This window comes from Aythya ferina (assembly GCF_964211825.1).
Source record: "Aythya ferina genome assembly, chromosome: 2".
Taxonomy (NCBI): domain Eukaryota; kingdom Metazoa; phylum Chordata; class Aves; order Anseriformes; family Anatidae; genus Aythya; species Aythya ferina.
In genome coordinates this window covers 138,352,439-138,371,046 of record NC_140297.1, presented here as the reverse complement: position 1 = coordinate 138,371,046, position 18,608 = coordinate 138,352,439, and the positions used below count along the sequence as shown (strand labels likewise).

The window sequence follows — 18,608 nt, the reverse complement described above, 5'->3', positions numbered from 1 at the left end:
GTATCATGGTGTGCAACGTATGACGTCCTTCTGGAAAAGAAACAAGTCACCCGCTTAATAATATTTTATTAGACTAAGTGTTACTTTAGCTTAGTTTATTTATTTATTTATTGCATAAATAATGACTGATTTAGAAGGATGCTATATTTAATTGGCGTTAGGTGAAAGTGAAGCTGAAAACATCACACAGACAGATTGCCAGCTGGTATAAATGAGCACAGCTCCGGGGGTGTCCGCTGCTGACTTACACCGGCTGCGGGTTGCCCCAGCAGAGCCCTTGGTTGACGAAACCTTTCCTAAGGCTGAGGAATCCAAACAACACTGCCCAGGCTGCCTCCAGCTTCTAGCTCATGCGATAAGGTCTTGCGCTGGTCTTCCCGTCCTGCAGCTAGGACAAACAAACAAAAACAGCATTTCTGGAACCCATCGCCTTTCTGCAGGAAGTTATTTAAAAATTATTCTGCAAAAGATCATTACCGCAGGCTCACCGCTTTAGAACAGACTTCCTAGAAGCACAGCAAGTTTGGGGGAAACCCCCATAAACAATCCCCCTTACTGTAAGGCACCTGTTCTCCTTAAAACACTTTTGTTTTTAGTGGAAGTCACCCCAGCTGAATTAAATTTGTTTCCCTTGGGTCTGCATTTTCTTTAGCCAACACAACAGCTGCACCATGTGGAGATGAGCCACAAGAAGTGTAACAACACATGTTTGTGATTGCTGTATCAGCTTTGGCAGATTTAAGTGCAGAGGTCTTTAGCTGCCTTCTATTAGGGAGCCAGCTTTACAATATATACAACATCTTGCAAAGTAGTAGCAATAATATATGTAGTTTTATGTATTTCTTGTACATGCTGGTACAGTAAAACCAGAAAGGAACTGGCTATTACTTATGGCTATAAATATTGTGTTAAGCACAAACATTTTCTTTTGCATGTAAAAGTAGGAACAGAACAGGAGGATGGGTTGGCTATGATAAAATCCTCAGAGCCCTCCTGGGCTAGCTGTTACCAGCCCTGCAGAGATGCTCAACCATCCAGGATTTGCAGCAACCCTCTTATTTCAAAGCTGCAGTAAATTTAATCTCTCCAAGAAATTGCTGGATTCCTGGAAAATAATTCATAATCTTGGTACAGTGGTTTTTTTTTTTTTTTTTCCTCATTTTAAGAACAGGTGCCAAAAACTGGTCTTGCAGAGCCTAATTCAATATATGTTAGAGTGCAGCTTTAAATCCTGCATTTGGGACATTTAATTAGGACCTGTTGAGTATCCTACGCACGTCACAAAATGAGGTACTTGTTTTTTGAAAGATTATTCTGAAACTTCAATATAAATGCCAAAAATAGAGCACAAAAACAAGCATTTGTGTTTAAAATGTGTTGTTCCTGTTGCTTAGTGTGCAACTAGTAGCATGCATTTCTGTGGGTACTTTTTCTAACTCCTTTATGTGATTTTAATCTCCCAACACACTTTTTTAGTTAAAATTACCATATAAAAAGCCAACGCAGCATTGTGTAAGTGTCCCCGTGACTCAGAAGAGCACTTTTTTCCACTGTCTAAAATTTCAAATTCTTAGAATCTATTCAGTGATAAGGAGGCTGCTTTTACGTTGCCTATTTTATCTCCTTGGACCGCATCATTTCTAATCAAATGAACCTATGACACATTATTCAGAGGTTATGTCAAAGAAATGGTTATGTCTAATGTGATCTGCCTCTGATTTTGACCTTTCCTCCATCCTCTTGGAAGATGAATCGGGCTGAGGGTGGAAACACCAGTCAAGCAAAAGCCTGCGTTTATGCTCACACTCCCGTGAGCAAATTAGGCAGGACAATCCTTTGAGAACTGACCCCGAAGGAGTATGTCTGAAAGAAAGATGTCATTGATGCTAATAGATTTTGGATCAGGTTCTACAGATATTCTGCCTAGGCTGAACTGTATAAAGCAGGAACTTTCTATCTATTCATCTTACCGAGAGACACAATATATTAAAACATCTAGTTTGGCTTTTTTTTCCTCCTGTTTCAGTTTTTCACTGTATTGCCTAGTATTCAAATTAGCACATTCGTTTAGAAATTAGCTTTAAGGAATTTAAAACGGGCATTGTTAATCCGGTAAGAGCAGCTTAATACCACCAGTGTAACAAATTAGATCATGGAACTACAGAGGAGCTCAAGGATGAAGCAATAAAAGCCGTGTATCAGCCAGTTCAAGGTTACAGAAAACATTAAACTCTCTCTTGTTTAGAAGACATTGAAATGTGATATATGAACACAAAAGAAGCAATGTCTTTAAATCTTAAAACGATTAGCAGCTTTGCTCTGTAGGGATCTTGGGCAGGAGATGGACTCCACCCCGAGGAAGATAAAAGACCTCAGTTTTCTCAACTGGAAGGAGTGATTCATTTTAGGTGGAAGTGGTATGCATGCGATATTCCTCATGTGGTAAATTAACTGTTTCCATTAAGAAAGTTCCAAGCATATGGAATCGGTCTCTTCTGCTCTGAAGAGAAAATTGTGCCACCAGAAAAGTGCTTTCTTCTTTTTTTTTTTCTTTCTTTTTTTCTCTCTCTTTTTTTTTTTTTTTTTTTTTTCTTTTCTTTTCAAAACCCAGTCTGCTTAAAAATGGGCAGTGCTGATGGCTGTTGATAAACCCTTTTTTGCTATTCAATAATTCCATTAATCTTTCACTCTTTCCCTGCTTGCAACTTAAGAATTAAGAACATGTATTATTTAGTGAAGGAATAACGGGAAAAGCTTAGCTCGGGGTGCGTAAGCTCTCTAGATAGTAACTTGCTATATGTTTTGCTGTGTTTTTATAGCCTGACCTATGTATACTCAGTCATTTCAAAGCTTTCTTTTTTTGCAGAAAGTGCCTGTGTCACTGCACAGTGACAGGACTCAAAAGGACTCATCTTAGGTAGAGGGGAGGCTGCCAGAAATGCTCCCACACTGAACCAAACTGAGCCAGATTAGTAGGGGCTTCAATCAGTGCACTGCATAAAGCAAGCCTGTAAAACATCATTATTTGGTGCTTTGCTGTTGTGTTGCCTTTTTTTGGTACCTTTTTTTTAAAGTTATATTTTATGGGTCACTGTGAGGAAGGCTTCCTGCTGCTTTTAAGAGCAGAATGGGAGTGTAAGTGCAAATCCTAATCTTTTTCTTGTTTTGAATATATTCCTGCTTTCCACGGTATCTTATCTTGTAATCAGACCCGTTACTTCAGAGGCAGTCATGAAATGGTTGTTATGCCATGGAACTGAAGATTTTTTGTGAAGTTTTAAGACTAGAAATGTATTTAGGTGTTTTTTTTTTTAAAGTGACTGTACATGAGCAGCTTATTTGGACTTGAATTATGATCTTCGGACATGTTTTGATTGGGAGAGGTTGGAAGGAAAAAAAGTAGAAAACTGAAATTTGATGGCTTCTTCATTGTGAAGTCATTAGAATGAGTGATTTTAATTTAATTTAATTTTATTTTATTTTTTTCACATACTAACAGCTTCATTGCTTTGTAGCTGTGAAGAAGTTGGAGATAAACTTCAGAAATACATAGATAGGGTTTTACTAAAAAAAAAAAATAGAGAAAAGTTGTTACTGGAATAAGCTGTGAGCATATCATGGCATAGGTTTTATAGCCCTCAGTATTCAAGGGGTTCTTTCCAGCAGTACTGTGTTCTCCTTATTTGTACTTTGTTGGTCTGTACTTGTGCTTTTTATGCTTTTCTTCACGCACTTCTGTGAAAGGGCCACAAGGACAATGAAAGTTCCCTTCTATGAAGCTGAAAGAATGGATCCCTAAACACTTCTGTCCCATATTCTGTCATATTCTGTCCCATCAGCTCTCAGTGCAGGAGCTAAAGGAAGACAATCTGCAGCCTTCACAGTGGGGAAAAGCCTTGGGCATGAAGTTGTGTGCAGTCATACAGCTGAAGCTTGTTTCATGTAGGACTTGTTTAGTCAAGTCATGAGGATTCGATCATTCACTAGTTATTGATATTAGTTTCCATTCCTAATGCGGGCATCAAGCCTGGCTAGATGATTATCATTTATTCTCCAGTGTCTGAGCACATGTCTTTGCAGACTGGAGAGCAGATGGCTGCCTCTAGAAAGAGGGGGGATATTTTCATGTAGATGGGAATCAGAGTCACTCGGGGTATTACCACAGCAGCAGTAATTCCTCTACAAACCAAAAAGGAGTCTTTTTTTTTTTTTTTTTCAAGTGGATGCTAATCCTTAGATCCCATGAGCACAATCAATGCAGCTGTACTACGCACTGGGATATCTTTTGTGGTTAACTGTAAATAGCAACTCGGTATCCATGGCTTATTTTTACCATAGTGTGCTATAATAGGGAAAATAGCAAATGGTAAGGCTATATATAGCCTGGTACTAAGACTGCGAGCTAAATGGTCAGTCAACAGAAAAATCCTAGCCTAATCAACAAGTGGCTTTAGGTCTAGCGAGGCTATTTTGGATACTAAAATGATGTATAGGAGGTAGTGAGAACAGCTGTAGCAGTACAACTAATATTTTATTATTCCATGTTTTAGGAACTTTCTGAATCACTGATTTTGCCGGAGTGAATACAGATGGCAGAATCTGTACCTCTGTTTCCTGACTATTTATTTTCTGCACCTTTCTTTTGCTGGACTACCAAAATGTGAATTTCCCTTTATGCAACATTAATTACCTATTAAGTTGTGAGTAGATCAGGAAAAGAAATCAAATTCATTTGTTTTTCATTCCTAACCTTCATAAAAACTCGCTTTTAGAATGTAAGTTTTAGTCCAAACTTGAGAATATGCTGTTCTTTTTATTTTATTTATAACTATTTTATGACTGACAGGGTTAGGAAAGTATATAACAAATTCTTAGATAAGCCTTCAAGGTTACTTCACATTGGACATGATAGTTAGGGGAAAAAAAAACAACAGGCAGAAGTCAGTTTTTCTTATCTTCTTTATAAACAAGCTGGTATTTCATTCAAGGCCTTTCCCTTAACTTTCAGCATACCAGATCACTATCAGGCAGTCACCCGGACAGACATGCAAACATGTTGTTGTTGACTATTTGTCTACTGAATTTATGAATCAGGTTCCTAAGGAAATAAGGCTCCTGCTTTCATTCCACCTATGTGCTTGCTGCTGAGCCTTTCCTTTATTACTCCTTCACATATAATTTTTTTCCTTTATTAACCCTTCACAATAATTTTAGACTCTTTCATCATACTAATCAAGTCTGATGGAAAGCTGCAGGTCTGTAATGATACCAAGTTCCTACCTGCACCAAACCCACAGGTGATGGGTAGAAGAGGGCATGCCTTGCTTGTGGGGCTGCCCACCCCACAGTACGGGAAGTTATGGGTTTGGCTGCTGGATTTGCCACCATGCTGCGGACCAACCTGCCAGCCCTTCCCTGTGAGTTAAACATGGAGTTGTACTGCAGACATGGAATGTGCCATCTCATAGCTCTTTGGGGTAATGTCAGGGTGGGTCAAGGCAATATGAGATATTTGGTGATGTGGAGGGGTTGGAGGAAAAACAGAGCTGGGGGAGGGAGTTCCTGGGGGTCTATGAGGGTACTAAGGGTATCGTGGGGTTTGGGATGCAGAAGTGAATGGAGCCATTTTAAGATGATACGGGAGACATTGGACATTGAGGGCCCTTGCAAAGAATTGGGGGTCCTGTGTGGTGAATGGGTAGAAAACACATGGAGGAAGAAGCTGGGCTGTGAATGGCACCATGGATGTGATGAAAGACTACATATATTGTGTATGAAGAGCATGAGGTGTTTGTGACACCAATCAGTAAGAAAACATGTAGTATTAATTCTGTTTTTGTTTTCCTAAGACTACCGTGTTTTAGTTAAAATGCATGTTATTTAAATGAGCCCAATCAAATACCTTTTGAAGTGAATGTTTCTTTTATTTGCTATCAAAGGAAGTAGATAAGGTCCTTCCTATAGCATACAGAATTTATTTACATGGTGCTTAGGAATATGACTTTGAAGTACATATTTGTAATTTAAATCTTAGTTTTGGAACTAAGTTTGGAACTTACTTTTGGTAATACCTGTTAGAAACTCAGATGTGAGCTTTCCAGGTAATTTTTATCTTTCTCAGCTTTACTGTGAATTCTGTACAACTGAGGCAGGAGGGACAACTTGGAACATGTTGGTTTACACATTTAGGGTCTCAGGGACTGTCTTAGCTTGTGGTTATACACCACCTAATTCTTGGCCATGCCGTCATGATTTCTAATTCTATTGTAGAATAAGTGATTATAATGTAAGTTGTTTTATTTGATTACAAAATGACATTTCAATATAAAATAATTATAGTACTCAAAAGCTAAGTATGGTCTTCATCCATCCTTTGGTCTAAGGACTTGTATTTGATGTTGATGCCAGTTCTGCAGAGAAGGGAGTCCTAATGCATGCCGTTAAATTGGTGAAATGGATGAAATACTTCAGAGGAAAATGAACAGCTCAGTTAGTTTTCTCCTATATTTTTAAGATTGGGCTACATTAAGAATTTTCTTACTCCCCTACATTCTCAGTAGTGTTATGTAGTTCCACTCTTGGAAGAAATGATGGGAATAGTCCTGTAGATTGTCTGCAACTTCCTCATCTCCATGTTGTCTAGACACCAGCAACCTCATAGTATATATTCATGCCTCCAGAACATTTAGACTTCCCTTTACTGGAAAGCCTGAATTAGGCAGTAGGAACAGAGGGAGTCTGTTTTCCCTTTCAAAATTCCTTCTTTGCTAGTGGCTAGGTACAGTTTTGTAATGAATACCAAGTCAGTGTCATATTTCACTGCAAGGTTCCCAAATTCACATTGCAGGGAAAAACTGAGATGGTGTTATTTATTCTAGTGTTACAGATGTAAAAATACCACTTGAAAGGAGAAGAGATAATAAAGTGATATTGAAAAATACCATGTTATATATATTATCTTCCTACTGACATTTTATTTTCAGCAGAAATGTACTTAGAAAGTATTCTGGCAGTTCATAAGGCAACTGAATCTTCTGTGAGTAAGGCATGGAATTGGTCCGTATTTTTGGCACTGCCCACCTCACCAGGTTATAAAGCTGGGTTACCTAACTCATTCTGTTTCAGATGTCCTGAATTCTTTCACGCTCTTCTTGCTTCAGTGGTAGAGATAGAAGGCAGCACCATACCCTTCTTCATCAATTATCTGGTGGTTAGGATACTTTTGGGTAGTGAGGTTTGTGGTATTAAATCACTTTGGATGAAGGCTCAATCTGCTATTCTAAGACAAGTTTTCTTAAGTCTTATTCTCTTCAACTGTTTCTGTTTTTAATGTGGGGGGAAGAGTGGCAGATTAGGCTGTTTAGCCTTCCTCTCCCCTCCCCCCCCCCCAAAAAAAGAGAGAGAGATTTGTGTGAATGGGGAGATGCAGTATTTCTTGGCTCCCTTTCTTTGCCTTGGTGTTATGACTAAAATATAGTACCTGTCTTTTTCTAAGACTGCTTTTTTTTATGCTGGAATATGCTGTTTATCACAGTTGTAGGTTAAGAGAAGAAACTGGAAAAAAACTTCCTCCTGTGAAATAACTTGAACAAAATATTGTCTTCAAGTCTTGTGTTAAAGGATGTGGAGGCAGTCTCTGCATTCCAGGAGTGACACGGCCAAATATGAGGCGGCCCTTTGCTTGCTGAAACTGGTGAAATGTAAATAATAATACTGATGAAAATAATAATTGGTCAGTGTATCAGCCAAATATCCTGTATAACAATGTTGGAAAATAGCCATATGGCATCTTCTACCTGCCTGACCTCACTATTCCTAGAACAGGGAGATGGGAAGTCTTGCAGGGTTCCTCCCCACCATTATCTAATGCACTCATACTACACTGGCTCTGAGGTATCTGCTGGCTTCTTCTCCTGGGTGTTTATTTTGGCATCTCCTACAGGCAGTTATCCATACCATAGACAACTCTGGCAGTACTGCTTGGTAAGCCACTCTGTTTTATGGGATGATACTTGAAGAGCTCTGCGTTGATCTGTTGTGCGAAGGAAGACTTCCTTGCAGTTTTTCCATGACTCAGAAAAAAACAAAGAAACCCCAAAGGTCATACGGTGGTGTGTGATTTGCTTCATGGCTCATTCAATATTGCCATTGTGTATTCAGGCTGACCACAGTGAGTCAACTGGACTGGATTGACTTCAGGCGAAGCAGACAACTTTCACAGCAGCGGGACTTCAGTCATTCAGCATTCCCTTGCTAACGCACACCAGGGAAATCACATTAGGTGTGGTACATGGATTTTTATTTATTTATTTATTTTTTTTTTTGAGTGATTGTTGTGAATCTACAACCAGCTTGAAAGCGGAACTTGGGCATCTCTGTATTTTTATGGGTCTTACCCAAGTGTTTTACTACCTTGAACCCCTATTAGTTAAGCAAATAGACCAGCTTTCAGGGACGGCTGTGGATGTTGGCTGACACATCCAACTTTTCTTATGTTGACTTGGCTGGCCCTACTTGGATGCACTGTCAGTCAGCCAGTCACATTGCTGCATAAACAGCCCCAAAGTTGGGAGTTATACTGTGGAGAAACTGCAGATAACTGTCCCACGGCAGTCATCAGCCTTAAAAAAATGCTGTTTGAGTAATTAAGTGCCAGCTTCCTATGGCTTCGCGGGGTAATTGCCTGCTTTGGCACCAGAAGCAGCCAGGCGCCGGCTGCCTGCGCTTTCCACCTCAGCTTAGGAAAGCAGCTCCGTGATTAACACAGCCATGATTAATTAATACAGCTTTCCTCTGCTCTGGAGCTGTTTGCCCACTGAGGGGGCTTTATTTATTTTTTTTAATTTTTTTGGGGGGGCTGGAGGCCGCGGGGCCTGGCCCCTGGGCAGGACTACAACTCCCAGCATTCCCCACGGGGCCCCGCCGCACAGAGCGCGCCGGGAGCGAAGCGCCGCGGGCCGACCTCCATTTTCTCCCCCTCTCCCCCCTCCCTCCCGCTCTTCCCGTGGCGCGTCGGGCGGGGCCTCATTTGATCGACTTCCCCTCTGACCAACCAGCGCTCCCCACCCCGCGGCGTCCCACCAATGAGCGCGCGCGCCACCGCCCCCTGCCCCTCCCACCCCGCGGAGGTAGCGGCAGTGGCGGCAGCCGGGGGAGGGCGCGAGCTGCGCTTAAAGGGCCCGCAGCGCGCACGCCGCGGGGTCGGGGTCGGGGCGGCCGCCGGCCGGGGGCTGCCCGGGGCCGCTCCGCAGCGTGGCGGCGGGGCCGGGGGGGGCCGGAGGCGGCGGCATGGAGCAGGCAGCGCCCAAGAGGTAACGGCCGGGGGGCTCCTGCCCCTCCCGGAAGCGAGCGGAGGCCTTTTGGGGCTGGGGCTGGCTGGGTGGGAGCGGGCGCGTTTTTATTTTAATTTTAATTTTATTTTTAATTAATTTTTATTATTTTATTATTATTATTTTTGGCCCGGAGCTCTGCGCTTTGCGGGCGGCGGGGTGGGGGCTGCCCGCCCGCACCCAGCTCCGTGCCCGCAGCACCCCGCTTGGCCCCGGTGTTGACCCGCCTGGTCGCCCCAATCCCTCTTTATTTTTATTAATTTAAGCCTCCGGCCTTTGCCTGCTGTCCCGGTGTAACGTGGTGAAACCTGCTTTAAACGTGGCGGTCAGCGCAGGGCGAGGAACTAGTTTGCAAATGGGCACGCTGAAAGGGGAGCAGGGCTGGCTGGGATGCCCTTATCCTATATGGGGAGTGCTTAAAGGGGAGCTGTACCCGCTGGGATGCCCTTATCCTGTATGGGAACTGCTTAAAGGGGAGCAGGACTCACTGGGATGCTCTTATCCTATAGGGAAAGTGCTTAAAGTGGAGCTGTACTGCCTGGGATGTCCTTATCCTATATGGAGAGTGCTTACAGTGGAGCAGGACTGGCTGGGATGCCCTGATCCTATATGGGAAATGCTTAAAGTGGAGCACTACCCACTGGGATGCCCTTATCCTATATGGGAAGCGGCCGTGTGCTGTCCAGATCGCAGTTACCCAGCCCTCGTGTGGGAGCTGCAAGTGCTTTGCTCCCGCTTCATGTTAATGTAACGAAAAATATAGGAACTGCTCCATGTAAACTTGGTCCGGAAGATAACAAATAATTTTTTTTCCCTTTAAGCACGTCTGTTTGGGTTCAGGGCCCTTAAAATTCCTTAAAGCGACTTCCTGTGGGATGACAGGACTTGGGGAAAGTGCAGCTGTGAGCTTTTATCGGTCTTTCTCCAGCAGTAAGTGGAGTGGCAGTATCTACTCCTGAAAAGTTTAACGAGGAACTGATTAGTGCTTATTAGGCAGATTAGTGCCTTTATCGTGCTCCCGGAGCCCAAGCTGAAGGTTTGGCTGCTGCAGAAGCTGCACCAAATTCAGGGTCAGTCTGTCCCCAAACCGAATGTCTCAGAAGAAGCCACCACGATGGGCTTAATTTGATGTGAGGATCAGTGATGAGCCTTTGACTCTACGTAGAGTTCGACTCTGCTTTGGGGTGAAGCCCCTCGTCCTGGGTTTGACCCAACACATTTGGATGGATGGGTAGCACCGAAATTACCAAGAAGATCTTGAACGCGTGGAGGCCGCCAGGTGGGATTCTGGCTGAATTCATTCCTGGAGTGGTACTGGCGTTGTTAACAAGATTTCCAACAAATACGTTTTCTGCAATCTCTTTTATTTTGGAGGGGTGTAAGGGTGCTTAGTTATGAGACTTAGAAGAGCAGGCTTCAGCCACTTCTCTGCATGAAGCTTAAATGAATTTAGGGTATGAGGTTGGGGGAGAAAGGAGAGGCCTGCAGTGTAGTTTGGGACTGACAGTGCTTCATGCCTCGAATAAAGGGAATAGGAGAGGCAGCAGTAAGCATTTAGGAGAAATGGGAGTGTCTGAGAAGTAATCAATGTTACAGGCACTGCTGCAAAGCTTGGGCTCCGGTGATACCAAAGGACTGAAAATAAAACTTGAAGCTAGCATATCCTACAGGGTTGTGTGTGAGTCTTGTCTGCTTGTTCCTTTTTTGATGTTTGTTTTGAAGATCTAGGCTTTGCTCTAACTTTATTACCCAGCTGTAAGTCTGGCTAGCCCAGCAGATGTTGGGGAGCTATCTAAATCCGTAGTTTTGAGTCAGGAGGAACTAGAAAGCTGATGAAGGAACTCTTAAATTCTGGCCACTTCTTACGCTTCTCAGATTTTTTTTGATGTTTTATGTCTGGGAACTTAAATGTCACGAGACTGTGGTAGGTTTGTTTCTGTAATGCGAGGGAAGGCTTTTTTTTTTTTTTTATGAGATACTGAAGTCTGTGGTCTGTGCATGTATATCCTCTTGATCTGTTTGTTTTCACAGTTCGCTTGCTGTTCCCAACAGTTCTTGCCCTGCTGGGCCACCCCCTTCTGCGAGCGTAGGAGTACAGGTTGCTTTTGTTCCCTGATTTCGTGGGCCGAGTTTTCGATGTCTGCCTGGGAAGCAGTGGTGACTTGGGCTGGATAAACGTGTTTTCCTGGCAGAAGGGATGGGATCAGGCTGCTTTACGTTGGTGCCCGCTGTCCACGGGAGGAGTTACTGCAGCAAGAGGGCCCGTGCAGTAGGTCTCACATAAGACATTCGTCCAGAGGTAGCAAGAATGGCACATGAACACTGCAAAACTACAGAGGCATCTTAAAATCTGTGTTTTCTTACAGGTGTAGGACTCATTTCCCAGTTCCATGTAAATGAACACATAAAAATTCTTTGTGTAGAAGCTTGCAAGTCTTAAAACAGCCCTTCAGAGAGCAGAGATGCTGTCCAAGCGACAGGCCAGGCCATTGCAGCTTTTAAAATGGGAATGGCATCAGAAGCTTTTAGTGTTTGCCCAATAAAGCAGCAGTAAGAAAAGCCATCTGAGCAATTCTTTTCAGAATAATTGTTTACTTCTTAATCATTTAGAGTAGGTGTTCTGGTTTCATAGTCAACTCTTGTCACGGTGATTGACAAAATGAATTTTCTTGCATCTGAATTTCTGTTTTAGATGTGTTTTATTTATAGTTCCTCGTTATATCAAGAGTGAATATCCTTTCTGTAGTCACTTACAAGTGATTGACAGTTGCTTCAGCTACAAAGTCTGCCTTTGAGTTGTTAGTGATTTGTCCCTGCTATTATTGTTGCATTTTCCTGTTTAAATTAACCTGCACATATAAGGAAATAGACTGCATGCAAGGGAAAGTAACCAGAACTGTCTGAAAAATGCCCAGTTGCTAATGTTCGTGTGAATGGGTGTGTAACATCATGTGGATGGCAACTGTCAAGTTCTTCCTGAAAAATGGTAGGATGCAGGTGTAGGTTTGCTTGGGTCTTATTGGTAGAAAGCTAAATGGAAGTACATAATAGAATAAGCACACAATATAATAATGTAAACTCTTAAACTTGCGTCTACTTGGGTCAACTGGGTAAACCAGTGTAAATGTCTCAAGGTTTTCATGTGCCACTTCTATTTCTGATGACTACAGGGACTTCTCTTGCTAGATTCACTTTTAGTGCATCGTTATAATTGATCCCAGCCATTCTTTTTAAATGTTTCAGTGTGCCAGTTCTTCTGCAAAATAAACCACACGTTCGAGTTTCATGGAGTAGTCTCCAGTTTTCCATAACTCATGACAGTAATTGTTGGAGCTGTATTCTTTAGTCCTGCTTTATTTATTTATTTATTTGATAACTTTCTTGTTTCTTAATACCTACCTCTCTTAACACATCCCAAATTTATTTTGTAAAATTTGTACATAATGACCATAGGACACTAAACTTGTTCTTCTTTATAGGTTGGAGGTGTGCAGGGGAATCTCTTGTTCTTTTAGGTCCCAATTCAGATTTCTATGGTCTTCATGCTGGGATTGGTACTCTTGGGTGCCTTTCACTGTTTCTAAAACTATTATTTTTTTCTGTGTACTTAGTTTTGTTGGCATACTTCAATGATGTGTAAGATTCCAGTTATACTAATAAGTATGGATGTTGTCTCCCATCAGCTGGACTTAGGAAAGTGAACTTCTTTGTTAGGGTGTATTTTCCTTCTTTAAGGAATTAGGTCTTATGCAGCAAGTCAAACCTGCTTGGAACGAGAAAATTGTTGTCCCAGACGTGTAGTTCAGTTGGTCGTCCTGCTTGTAGGAAGGCTTCTCCTTCTGGACAGCTTGAAATTGCCCACAGTCACTACCTGATGCTCTGGGCATCCTTTCTGGAGCAAACAAACAGAATTACTTTTTTTCCCCAGGGTTTATATGGTTAACTTCTCCACTTCTTTAGACTTTCTTATGGTTATGTTTATACATGGCAGTTGGATCCCGTGTTAAATTGCTTTGGAGCTGGCTGATAACATTAATTTCTAATGTTGAACACCGTCATGCTTAAGAAAAAGCAGTGATGCTTTTGAATGTTTTCCTGTGTATTTGTGTTCAGGAGGTGAGGCTGGCGGATGGACAGGTGCTGGGGAATGGCCACACTCACGTGCTGATTCTGAAGTCTTAGATGTGTTCTCCTGTCCCTATTTCCAGCTGCTTCTTTTTAAGAACAGTGATAATAACATTTGATGTTGATATCCACGTTCCTTTTTTCTATTCCACTTAGTGCTTTGCTTCTCACTAAGGGCTTTCTCCATTGCAACCCTTTCAGGCCATATCAAGTGCTGTTGTTTGATGATTTTTGTTTCCAGAAGGTTAACAGAATCCCCAGCTTTAAGCAGCCTGAGCCACGAGGATCTTCCCGCAGCCCAAAGAACTGCAGTGCCAACTAATAGTGTCCTCTGAACTCTGGACCTAGCATCTGTACTCTTACTGTATCTTTGTAAAGCAGCGTGGAGTACTTTGAGCAGTGTGTGTGATAAAGTTCCTGAGGCTGGCATATCTTCCTTCCTGAAAGAGGCTTAGTGCTTAGCTGTGCTAGTGCTCAGTGTTGGTCTCATGATGTGTTTGTCAGAGTTGAGTAATGGGAAAATAATTTTAATGGCAGTATGCTTTTTTTTTATTTATTTTTTGTCTTTAGGCTGCTTCTTGAATAGTCCAGGTCATTTCTTATTTGACAGGGATGTTGGTGTTGTTCATTTCATGGCTGGTCACAATTACTTCCCTAGCTCTTCTCAAGCAGCCCAAACACCCTGGCATTAATGGTGCTGTTGAAACTCCTTTGGTATTAAGCATAATCCAAAGCTCTCTTTCCTGAAGCAAAGTTGCTCAGAAGACAGATCTAGAAGTGAGAACTTGAAGCACATTTTGAAGAGACGTTAAGAACAGATTCCTGCCCCCCTTGTTTTAGCAAGCACTGTTCTTTAGAGCAGGTGGAAGTGTCTCCTGTTATGGGAGAGCTCACAGGGTTTTCTTCCAGCTGCTAACAAGTTCAGTCTCTGGACTGTGCTGCTCAGTATGTTTTTGTTATGCAGCTCTTCAGTCGAGTGACAGACTCAGCAAGCGGTCATGCTTTCTATTTTTTTTTGAGGCTCTACTGGCATTGCAAACATTCTGCGAACGCTTTCTGCTGGTGGCAAGCAGGGACTGACTGCAGTAACTTTCCTTTTGTGACTGCTGCCTTTAAGGATGCAGGCAACCTGTTCAGAGAGGGGCAGGAAAAAATTGGAACAAAAGAATCAAAATAAATGACTTGTTTCTTTAATACCTGTGTGCAAAGTCTTCCTCCCTCCATTTCTTATTATTTATGACTTACTCATTCGGTAACAAAATCTGCACTTTCCTGCAAGACTTTAAGTTCCATCTTTTTAGTTTCTAACGAGCAGAGAGAGGGCAAAAAAGAAAGTAGATTGTTGTGTGTTCCTGTGTTTGATTTGTAGGCTGCTTGTGCAGACATTCTTTAGCTGCTCTCATCTGAGTTTTCAGCTGCTTTGGCTGTGTTCATGGGTTCTGAATTTCCTTGGCTCTGGAGATTTTTATCCCCCCTTAAACATGCAGGTTTTCCAGATTCCTGCCTGTTCAGTTTAGCCAACTGCATGGTCTTTGGAGCAGTTCCTACGCTTTGCATTAGTGATCACGGATGAATTTCACACTCAAACCACTGCTACATCTGTCACATAGGTATTTGATGTGTAAATGCAGGCGTGTAAGCACTCCAACGCTGCTTGCTTTCCTTAACACCAGTCTGTATGACCTGTGCACTTAGCCACTTTCTTTACATTTCTGTCTTTACTTAGATGGTAAGCAGTTACAAATCACTTTTGGCTCAGGAATTGCCTCATCAAGCACTTCACCTGTTGATTTATTTATTCTTTTAATTCTGTTTATCACACAAATATATATTTTTAATATGAAGGCATTGCTCTTCAGTGCTGCTGTTCTAATGTTAGATCTGTCAATCTCTTCTGTCCGTGCCTCCTTCCCTTCCCCTGTTTCGTATTCATTTCCAGGAAAGTGTCACAGGATAACGTATTTTCCATAAGGTCTCAATGATCTGCAGTGCTTCAAAGCCTTCCCCTCGTGCCCCGTTTTTTCCTCTTGCATATGGAATACATCGGATCTATCTAACCCTACAGCACCAGCTATTATTCTTCGGCTCATCTCCTCCTTTACTAGCACCCCTGGCTACCACATAGAGTTAACTTGTGATTCCAGTCCTGTAGCAGAGCCCCCTGTATCTGTCGGGGCGAGGGATTTACACATTGCAGCCACACGGCCTTGCAGCACCATGTGGGTGGTTCTATTTTCCTGCTCAGTGTTCGGAGTCAGCTTCATCAAAAGCTTGCAGCCAGGTTGTGTTCTCGGATCTGCGAGGCATCTGGGGAGAGACTAGGGCTGGTTGGAAGGGGCAGAGGGTAAGTAGTGAGAGTGAGCTGAAGATGCTGGGGGAAATAAGAGTGATATGGAGTGATTGTCAACTGACAGAAGACTGGAGGAGGAAAAAATAATCACAGTGGTGTTTAACCAGAGATTTTGTTGCACCTGTCCCTGTGTATATACACCAAGATGGGGAAAGGACTCTACCGACAACTCTTAGAGTACTTATCTCATGGAAATTAAGTGCTTTGCTACCATTTGTGTGGCTGAGGTGCCACCCTACGCTCGTAGGATCATCCTGACTCTGGGTTTTGCTTTTTAACTTGATGTAATTCGTTATCCCAGCCCTTCAGATGGATGAAGGGCTGGTTTATACTCTCTCAGATAATGATGACGTAGGGTACTCTAGTCAGTAATGACCATGTGTTTGCACGATGGCTGCTTTTTGATGAAAGGTGTGCCTTACTGTGCTCTCTGGCTGTTTGTGCTTTAGCAGAGGAAGTGGTTTAGACAGTGAATTTGTCCCATGCTGCTTTGAGTTGAGCAAAAATTAGAGAGAAAGTGATAATGACAAAAACTGTCATAACTTCCTCTAAGTTGTATGGTGGTTGATAAAATTATCTTACTGCGTTTTAATTAGACATCTTATTTTCATTGCAATGTTTTTCTTTATAGTCATTTTCCTCTGTCTGTGTGCTTGTATGAAAAAGTTGTTTGAGTTCTGTGTCTCTCCCCTGCAAAAAAAAATAAACAAAAATCTTTGTCTTTCTTCTAGCAAACTGAAAAAGCTCAGTGAAGATAGTTTAACTAAGCAGCCTGAAGAAGTCTTTGATGTTTTGGAGAAACTTGGTGAAGGGTAAGTGCAGCTATTTATGAGGGGATGGGATCAGAGGGAGGCAGTATATAAAGCATGTGTTGGAATATTAAGTTACAGAGAGAGTAAGTGTCCTAAGGAATGCTTCTCTAGGCAACTTTTAATAATAAAGCAAATGCATGCGTCAATAAGCTTCCATGCTTCCCCAAATCTATTTATGTGCTTTTGACATCCCTCAGTTATTGAGGTAGCAATGGTTTGTGCCTGCGTGGAAATGAGATGTGCTACATCTTGACAAAGATTCATTATTCAGAGTCACAACTTTGCTGAGGTCCTGATGGAACTGAAATTTTTGCAGCCTGACAAAAGCCTCAAAATTCTAGTTGAACATATGGCTTCTATGACTTTCTTCGTGCTAGAAGTGAGAGGCAATTTATATTGTAAGAAGGATAACACTTTGATTCCCTCTTTTAGGTCTTATGGTAGCGTGTTTAAAGCAATACACAAAGAATCTGGACAAGTTGTAGCAATTAAGCAGGTCCCCGTGGAGTCAGATCTTCAAGAAATAATTAAAGAGATCTCTATAATGCAACAATGTGACAGGTAGGTATAACAATTCTGCTTCGTTTCTAAGACTTCTGTGAAAATGTATTTGTACTTGTAATGTTTTGGTAATATAGTTGAAATATAGGCAGCTGCAAACTTTTATATGGAAACTTAAAACAGTTTATGTTGGACTATCTACATAAAGCAACCACTTTGAGGACCGACTCCTATCCTTACCTTGGATTGAAGGAAGGACCAGCAGTGTACATCATAGAAACCGTTGAAAGAATAAGTACTTGCATCTGCTTACAATTCCCCATGCTTGCTTCACTGTTCTTGCATTAGCAAGCCCAAAAGGTTAATATTTCCTGTCTATGCTCTTAGGCAATGCGAATTCTGAATTACCCGTTTCAGAAGATCAATAAAAATGTTTCTAGCACGAGGTTAATGGCTCGCTGTTAACTTCCAAAACAGTCTGCCATTGTTAGTCTTTTTCATGCAAGAACGTACCTTTTGAAAAGTGAGCAATCTTCGAGTAGTTCTGAAGGACTGTTACCTTACCCTGGCTCACAAGTAATAAATCTTAGGATTTTTAGTATTGTAGGAATGGAAGCCTGAAGAGAAAATGCCTTCAGAGATGCAGAAACTTTCTTGTTTCTTCCCTCTCTCTGAAGTAGGATTTTTTTTTCCCCTAATTTTTTGGAATAATCTGGCTGAGAGGTTATAAACACAATCTTAAGAATTGCTAGGAGGAGATTTTAGTCTGCTCATTGGTAAAAAAAAAAAAAAAAAAAAAAAAAAAAAAAAAAGTTTGCAACTCGAAGCCTAATTCAAGTTGGAAGAAACTTTGTTTAAAATATTGATTGCTGTAGTTTATTATCTTGGTGAATTGTATTATAGCAAGAGGTCTGTTATTTCTCAGTTGTGGTTATGCTTTTGTGCTGTTGAAATGGTCTTTAAATGAAAAATTTGACCTTGTTTGGCAGTAGCACGTGAGAATGGGCTGTTCTTCAGACTTCTTTAGCACCTCTGCCTGCAAGCCCTGATCCAAGCCCTTGGTATCTGCAGCCTATATATACATAAAACCTTAATCCATTCCCTTCTGGTCTTGACTGCTTTGAACCGCAAGAAGCGTGTTAAATCTGTGGGCAGAGGAATGGAAGGAAAAGGAAAAGATTCATGTTTTTTCCCCACTGTCCACAAAGATGTGTAAAATGGTTATTTCAGGTGATATTAAGATGGTTTGGGACCCTTGAGTATTGTTTGAGGCGCCTCTTAATCCTTTTTGTCCCTGTGAGACTTCATCTGTTTGGACAGTCGAAGCTCTGTAACAGGCATATACTAAAAAGGAAAGCAGTGGTCTTGTTTGTCTGCTTTATGGTGGAACTAGATAAGATTCCCAGAGTAGATCCTCAGCTTTTCCTGTATACTGAAAAGAGAAAATACAATTACGTGGATTGTTCTCATTGCTGTGCTCCTAATTCCATC

The 18,608-nt window shown here is 41.8% G+C and overlaps 1 protein-coding gene and 1 long non-coding RNA gene across 3 annotated transcripts in view; one reads left to right on the top strand and one right to left on the bottom strand.

Moving 5' to 3' along the window:
* The window catches only part of STK3 (serine/threonine kinase 3), a 155,463-nt gene that overhangs the window by 9,430 nt on the left and 127,425 nt on the right, over positions 1 to 18,608 (top strand). The window contains exons 1-3 of one of the 2 annotated variants that reach the window (XM_084510470.1): positions 9,163 to 9,311; positions 16,536 to 16,616; positions 17,049 to 17,177. In XM_084510470.1, coding sequence (XP_084366596.1) covers positions 9,289 to 9,311; positions 16,536 to 16,616; positions 17,049 to 17,177 — 233 coding nt within the window. In that variant the 5' untranslated portion in view covers positions 9,163 to 9,288. Of the gene's footprint in view, positions 1 to 9,162; positions 9,312 to 16,535; positions 16,617 to 17,048; positions 17,178 to 18,608 lie in introns of those variants that run through there. The other variant, XM_084510469.1, reaches the window with a different exon arrangement.
* On the bottom strand, positions 81 to 612 carry LOC311431997. The gene is made up of 2 exons (XR_014689761.1): positions 478 to 612; positions 81 to 388 (listed from the first exon to the last, which is right to left on the bottom strand). It is a non-coding gene; the product is annotated as an uncharacterized lncRNA (long non-coding RNA).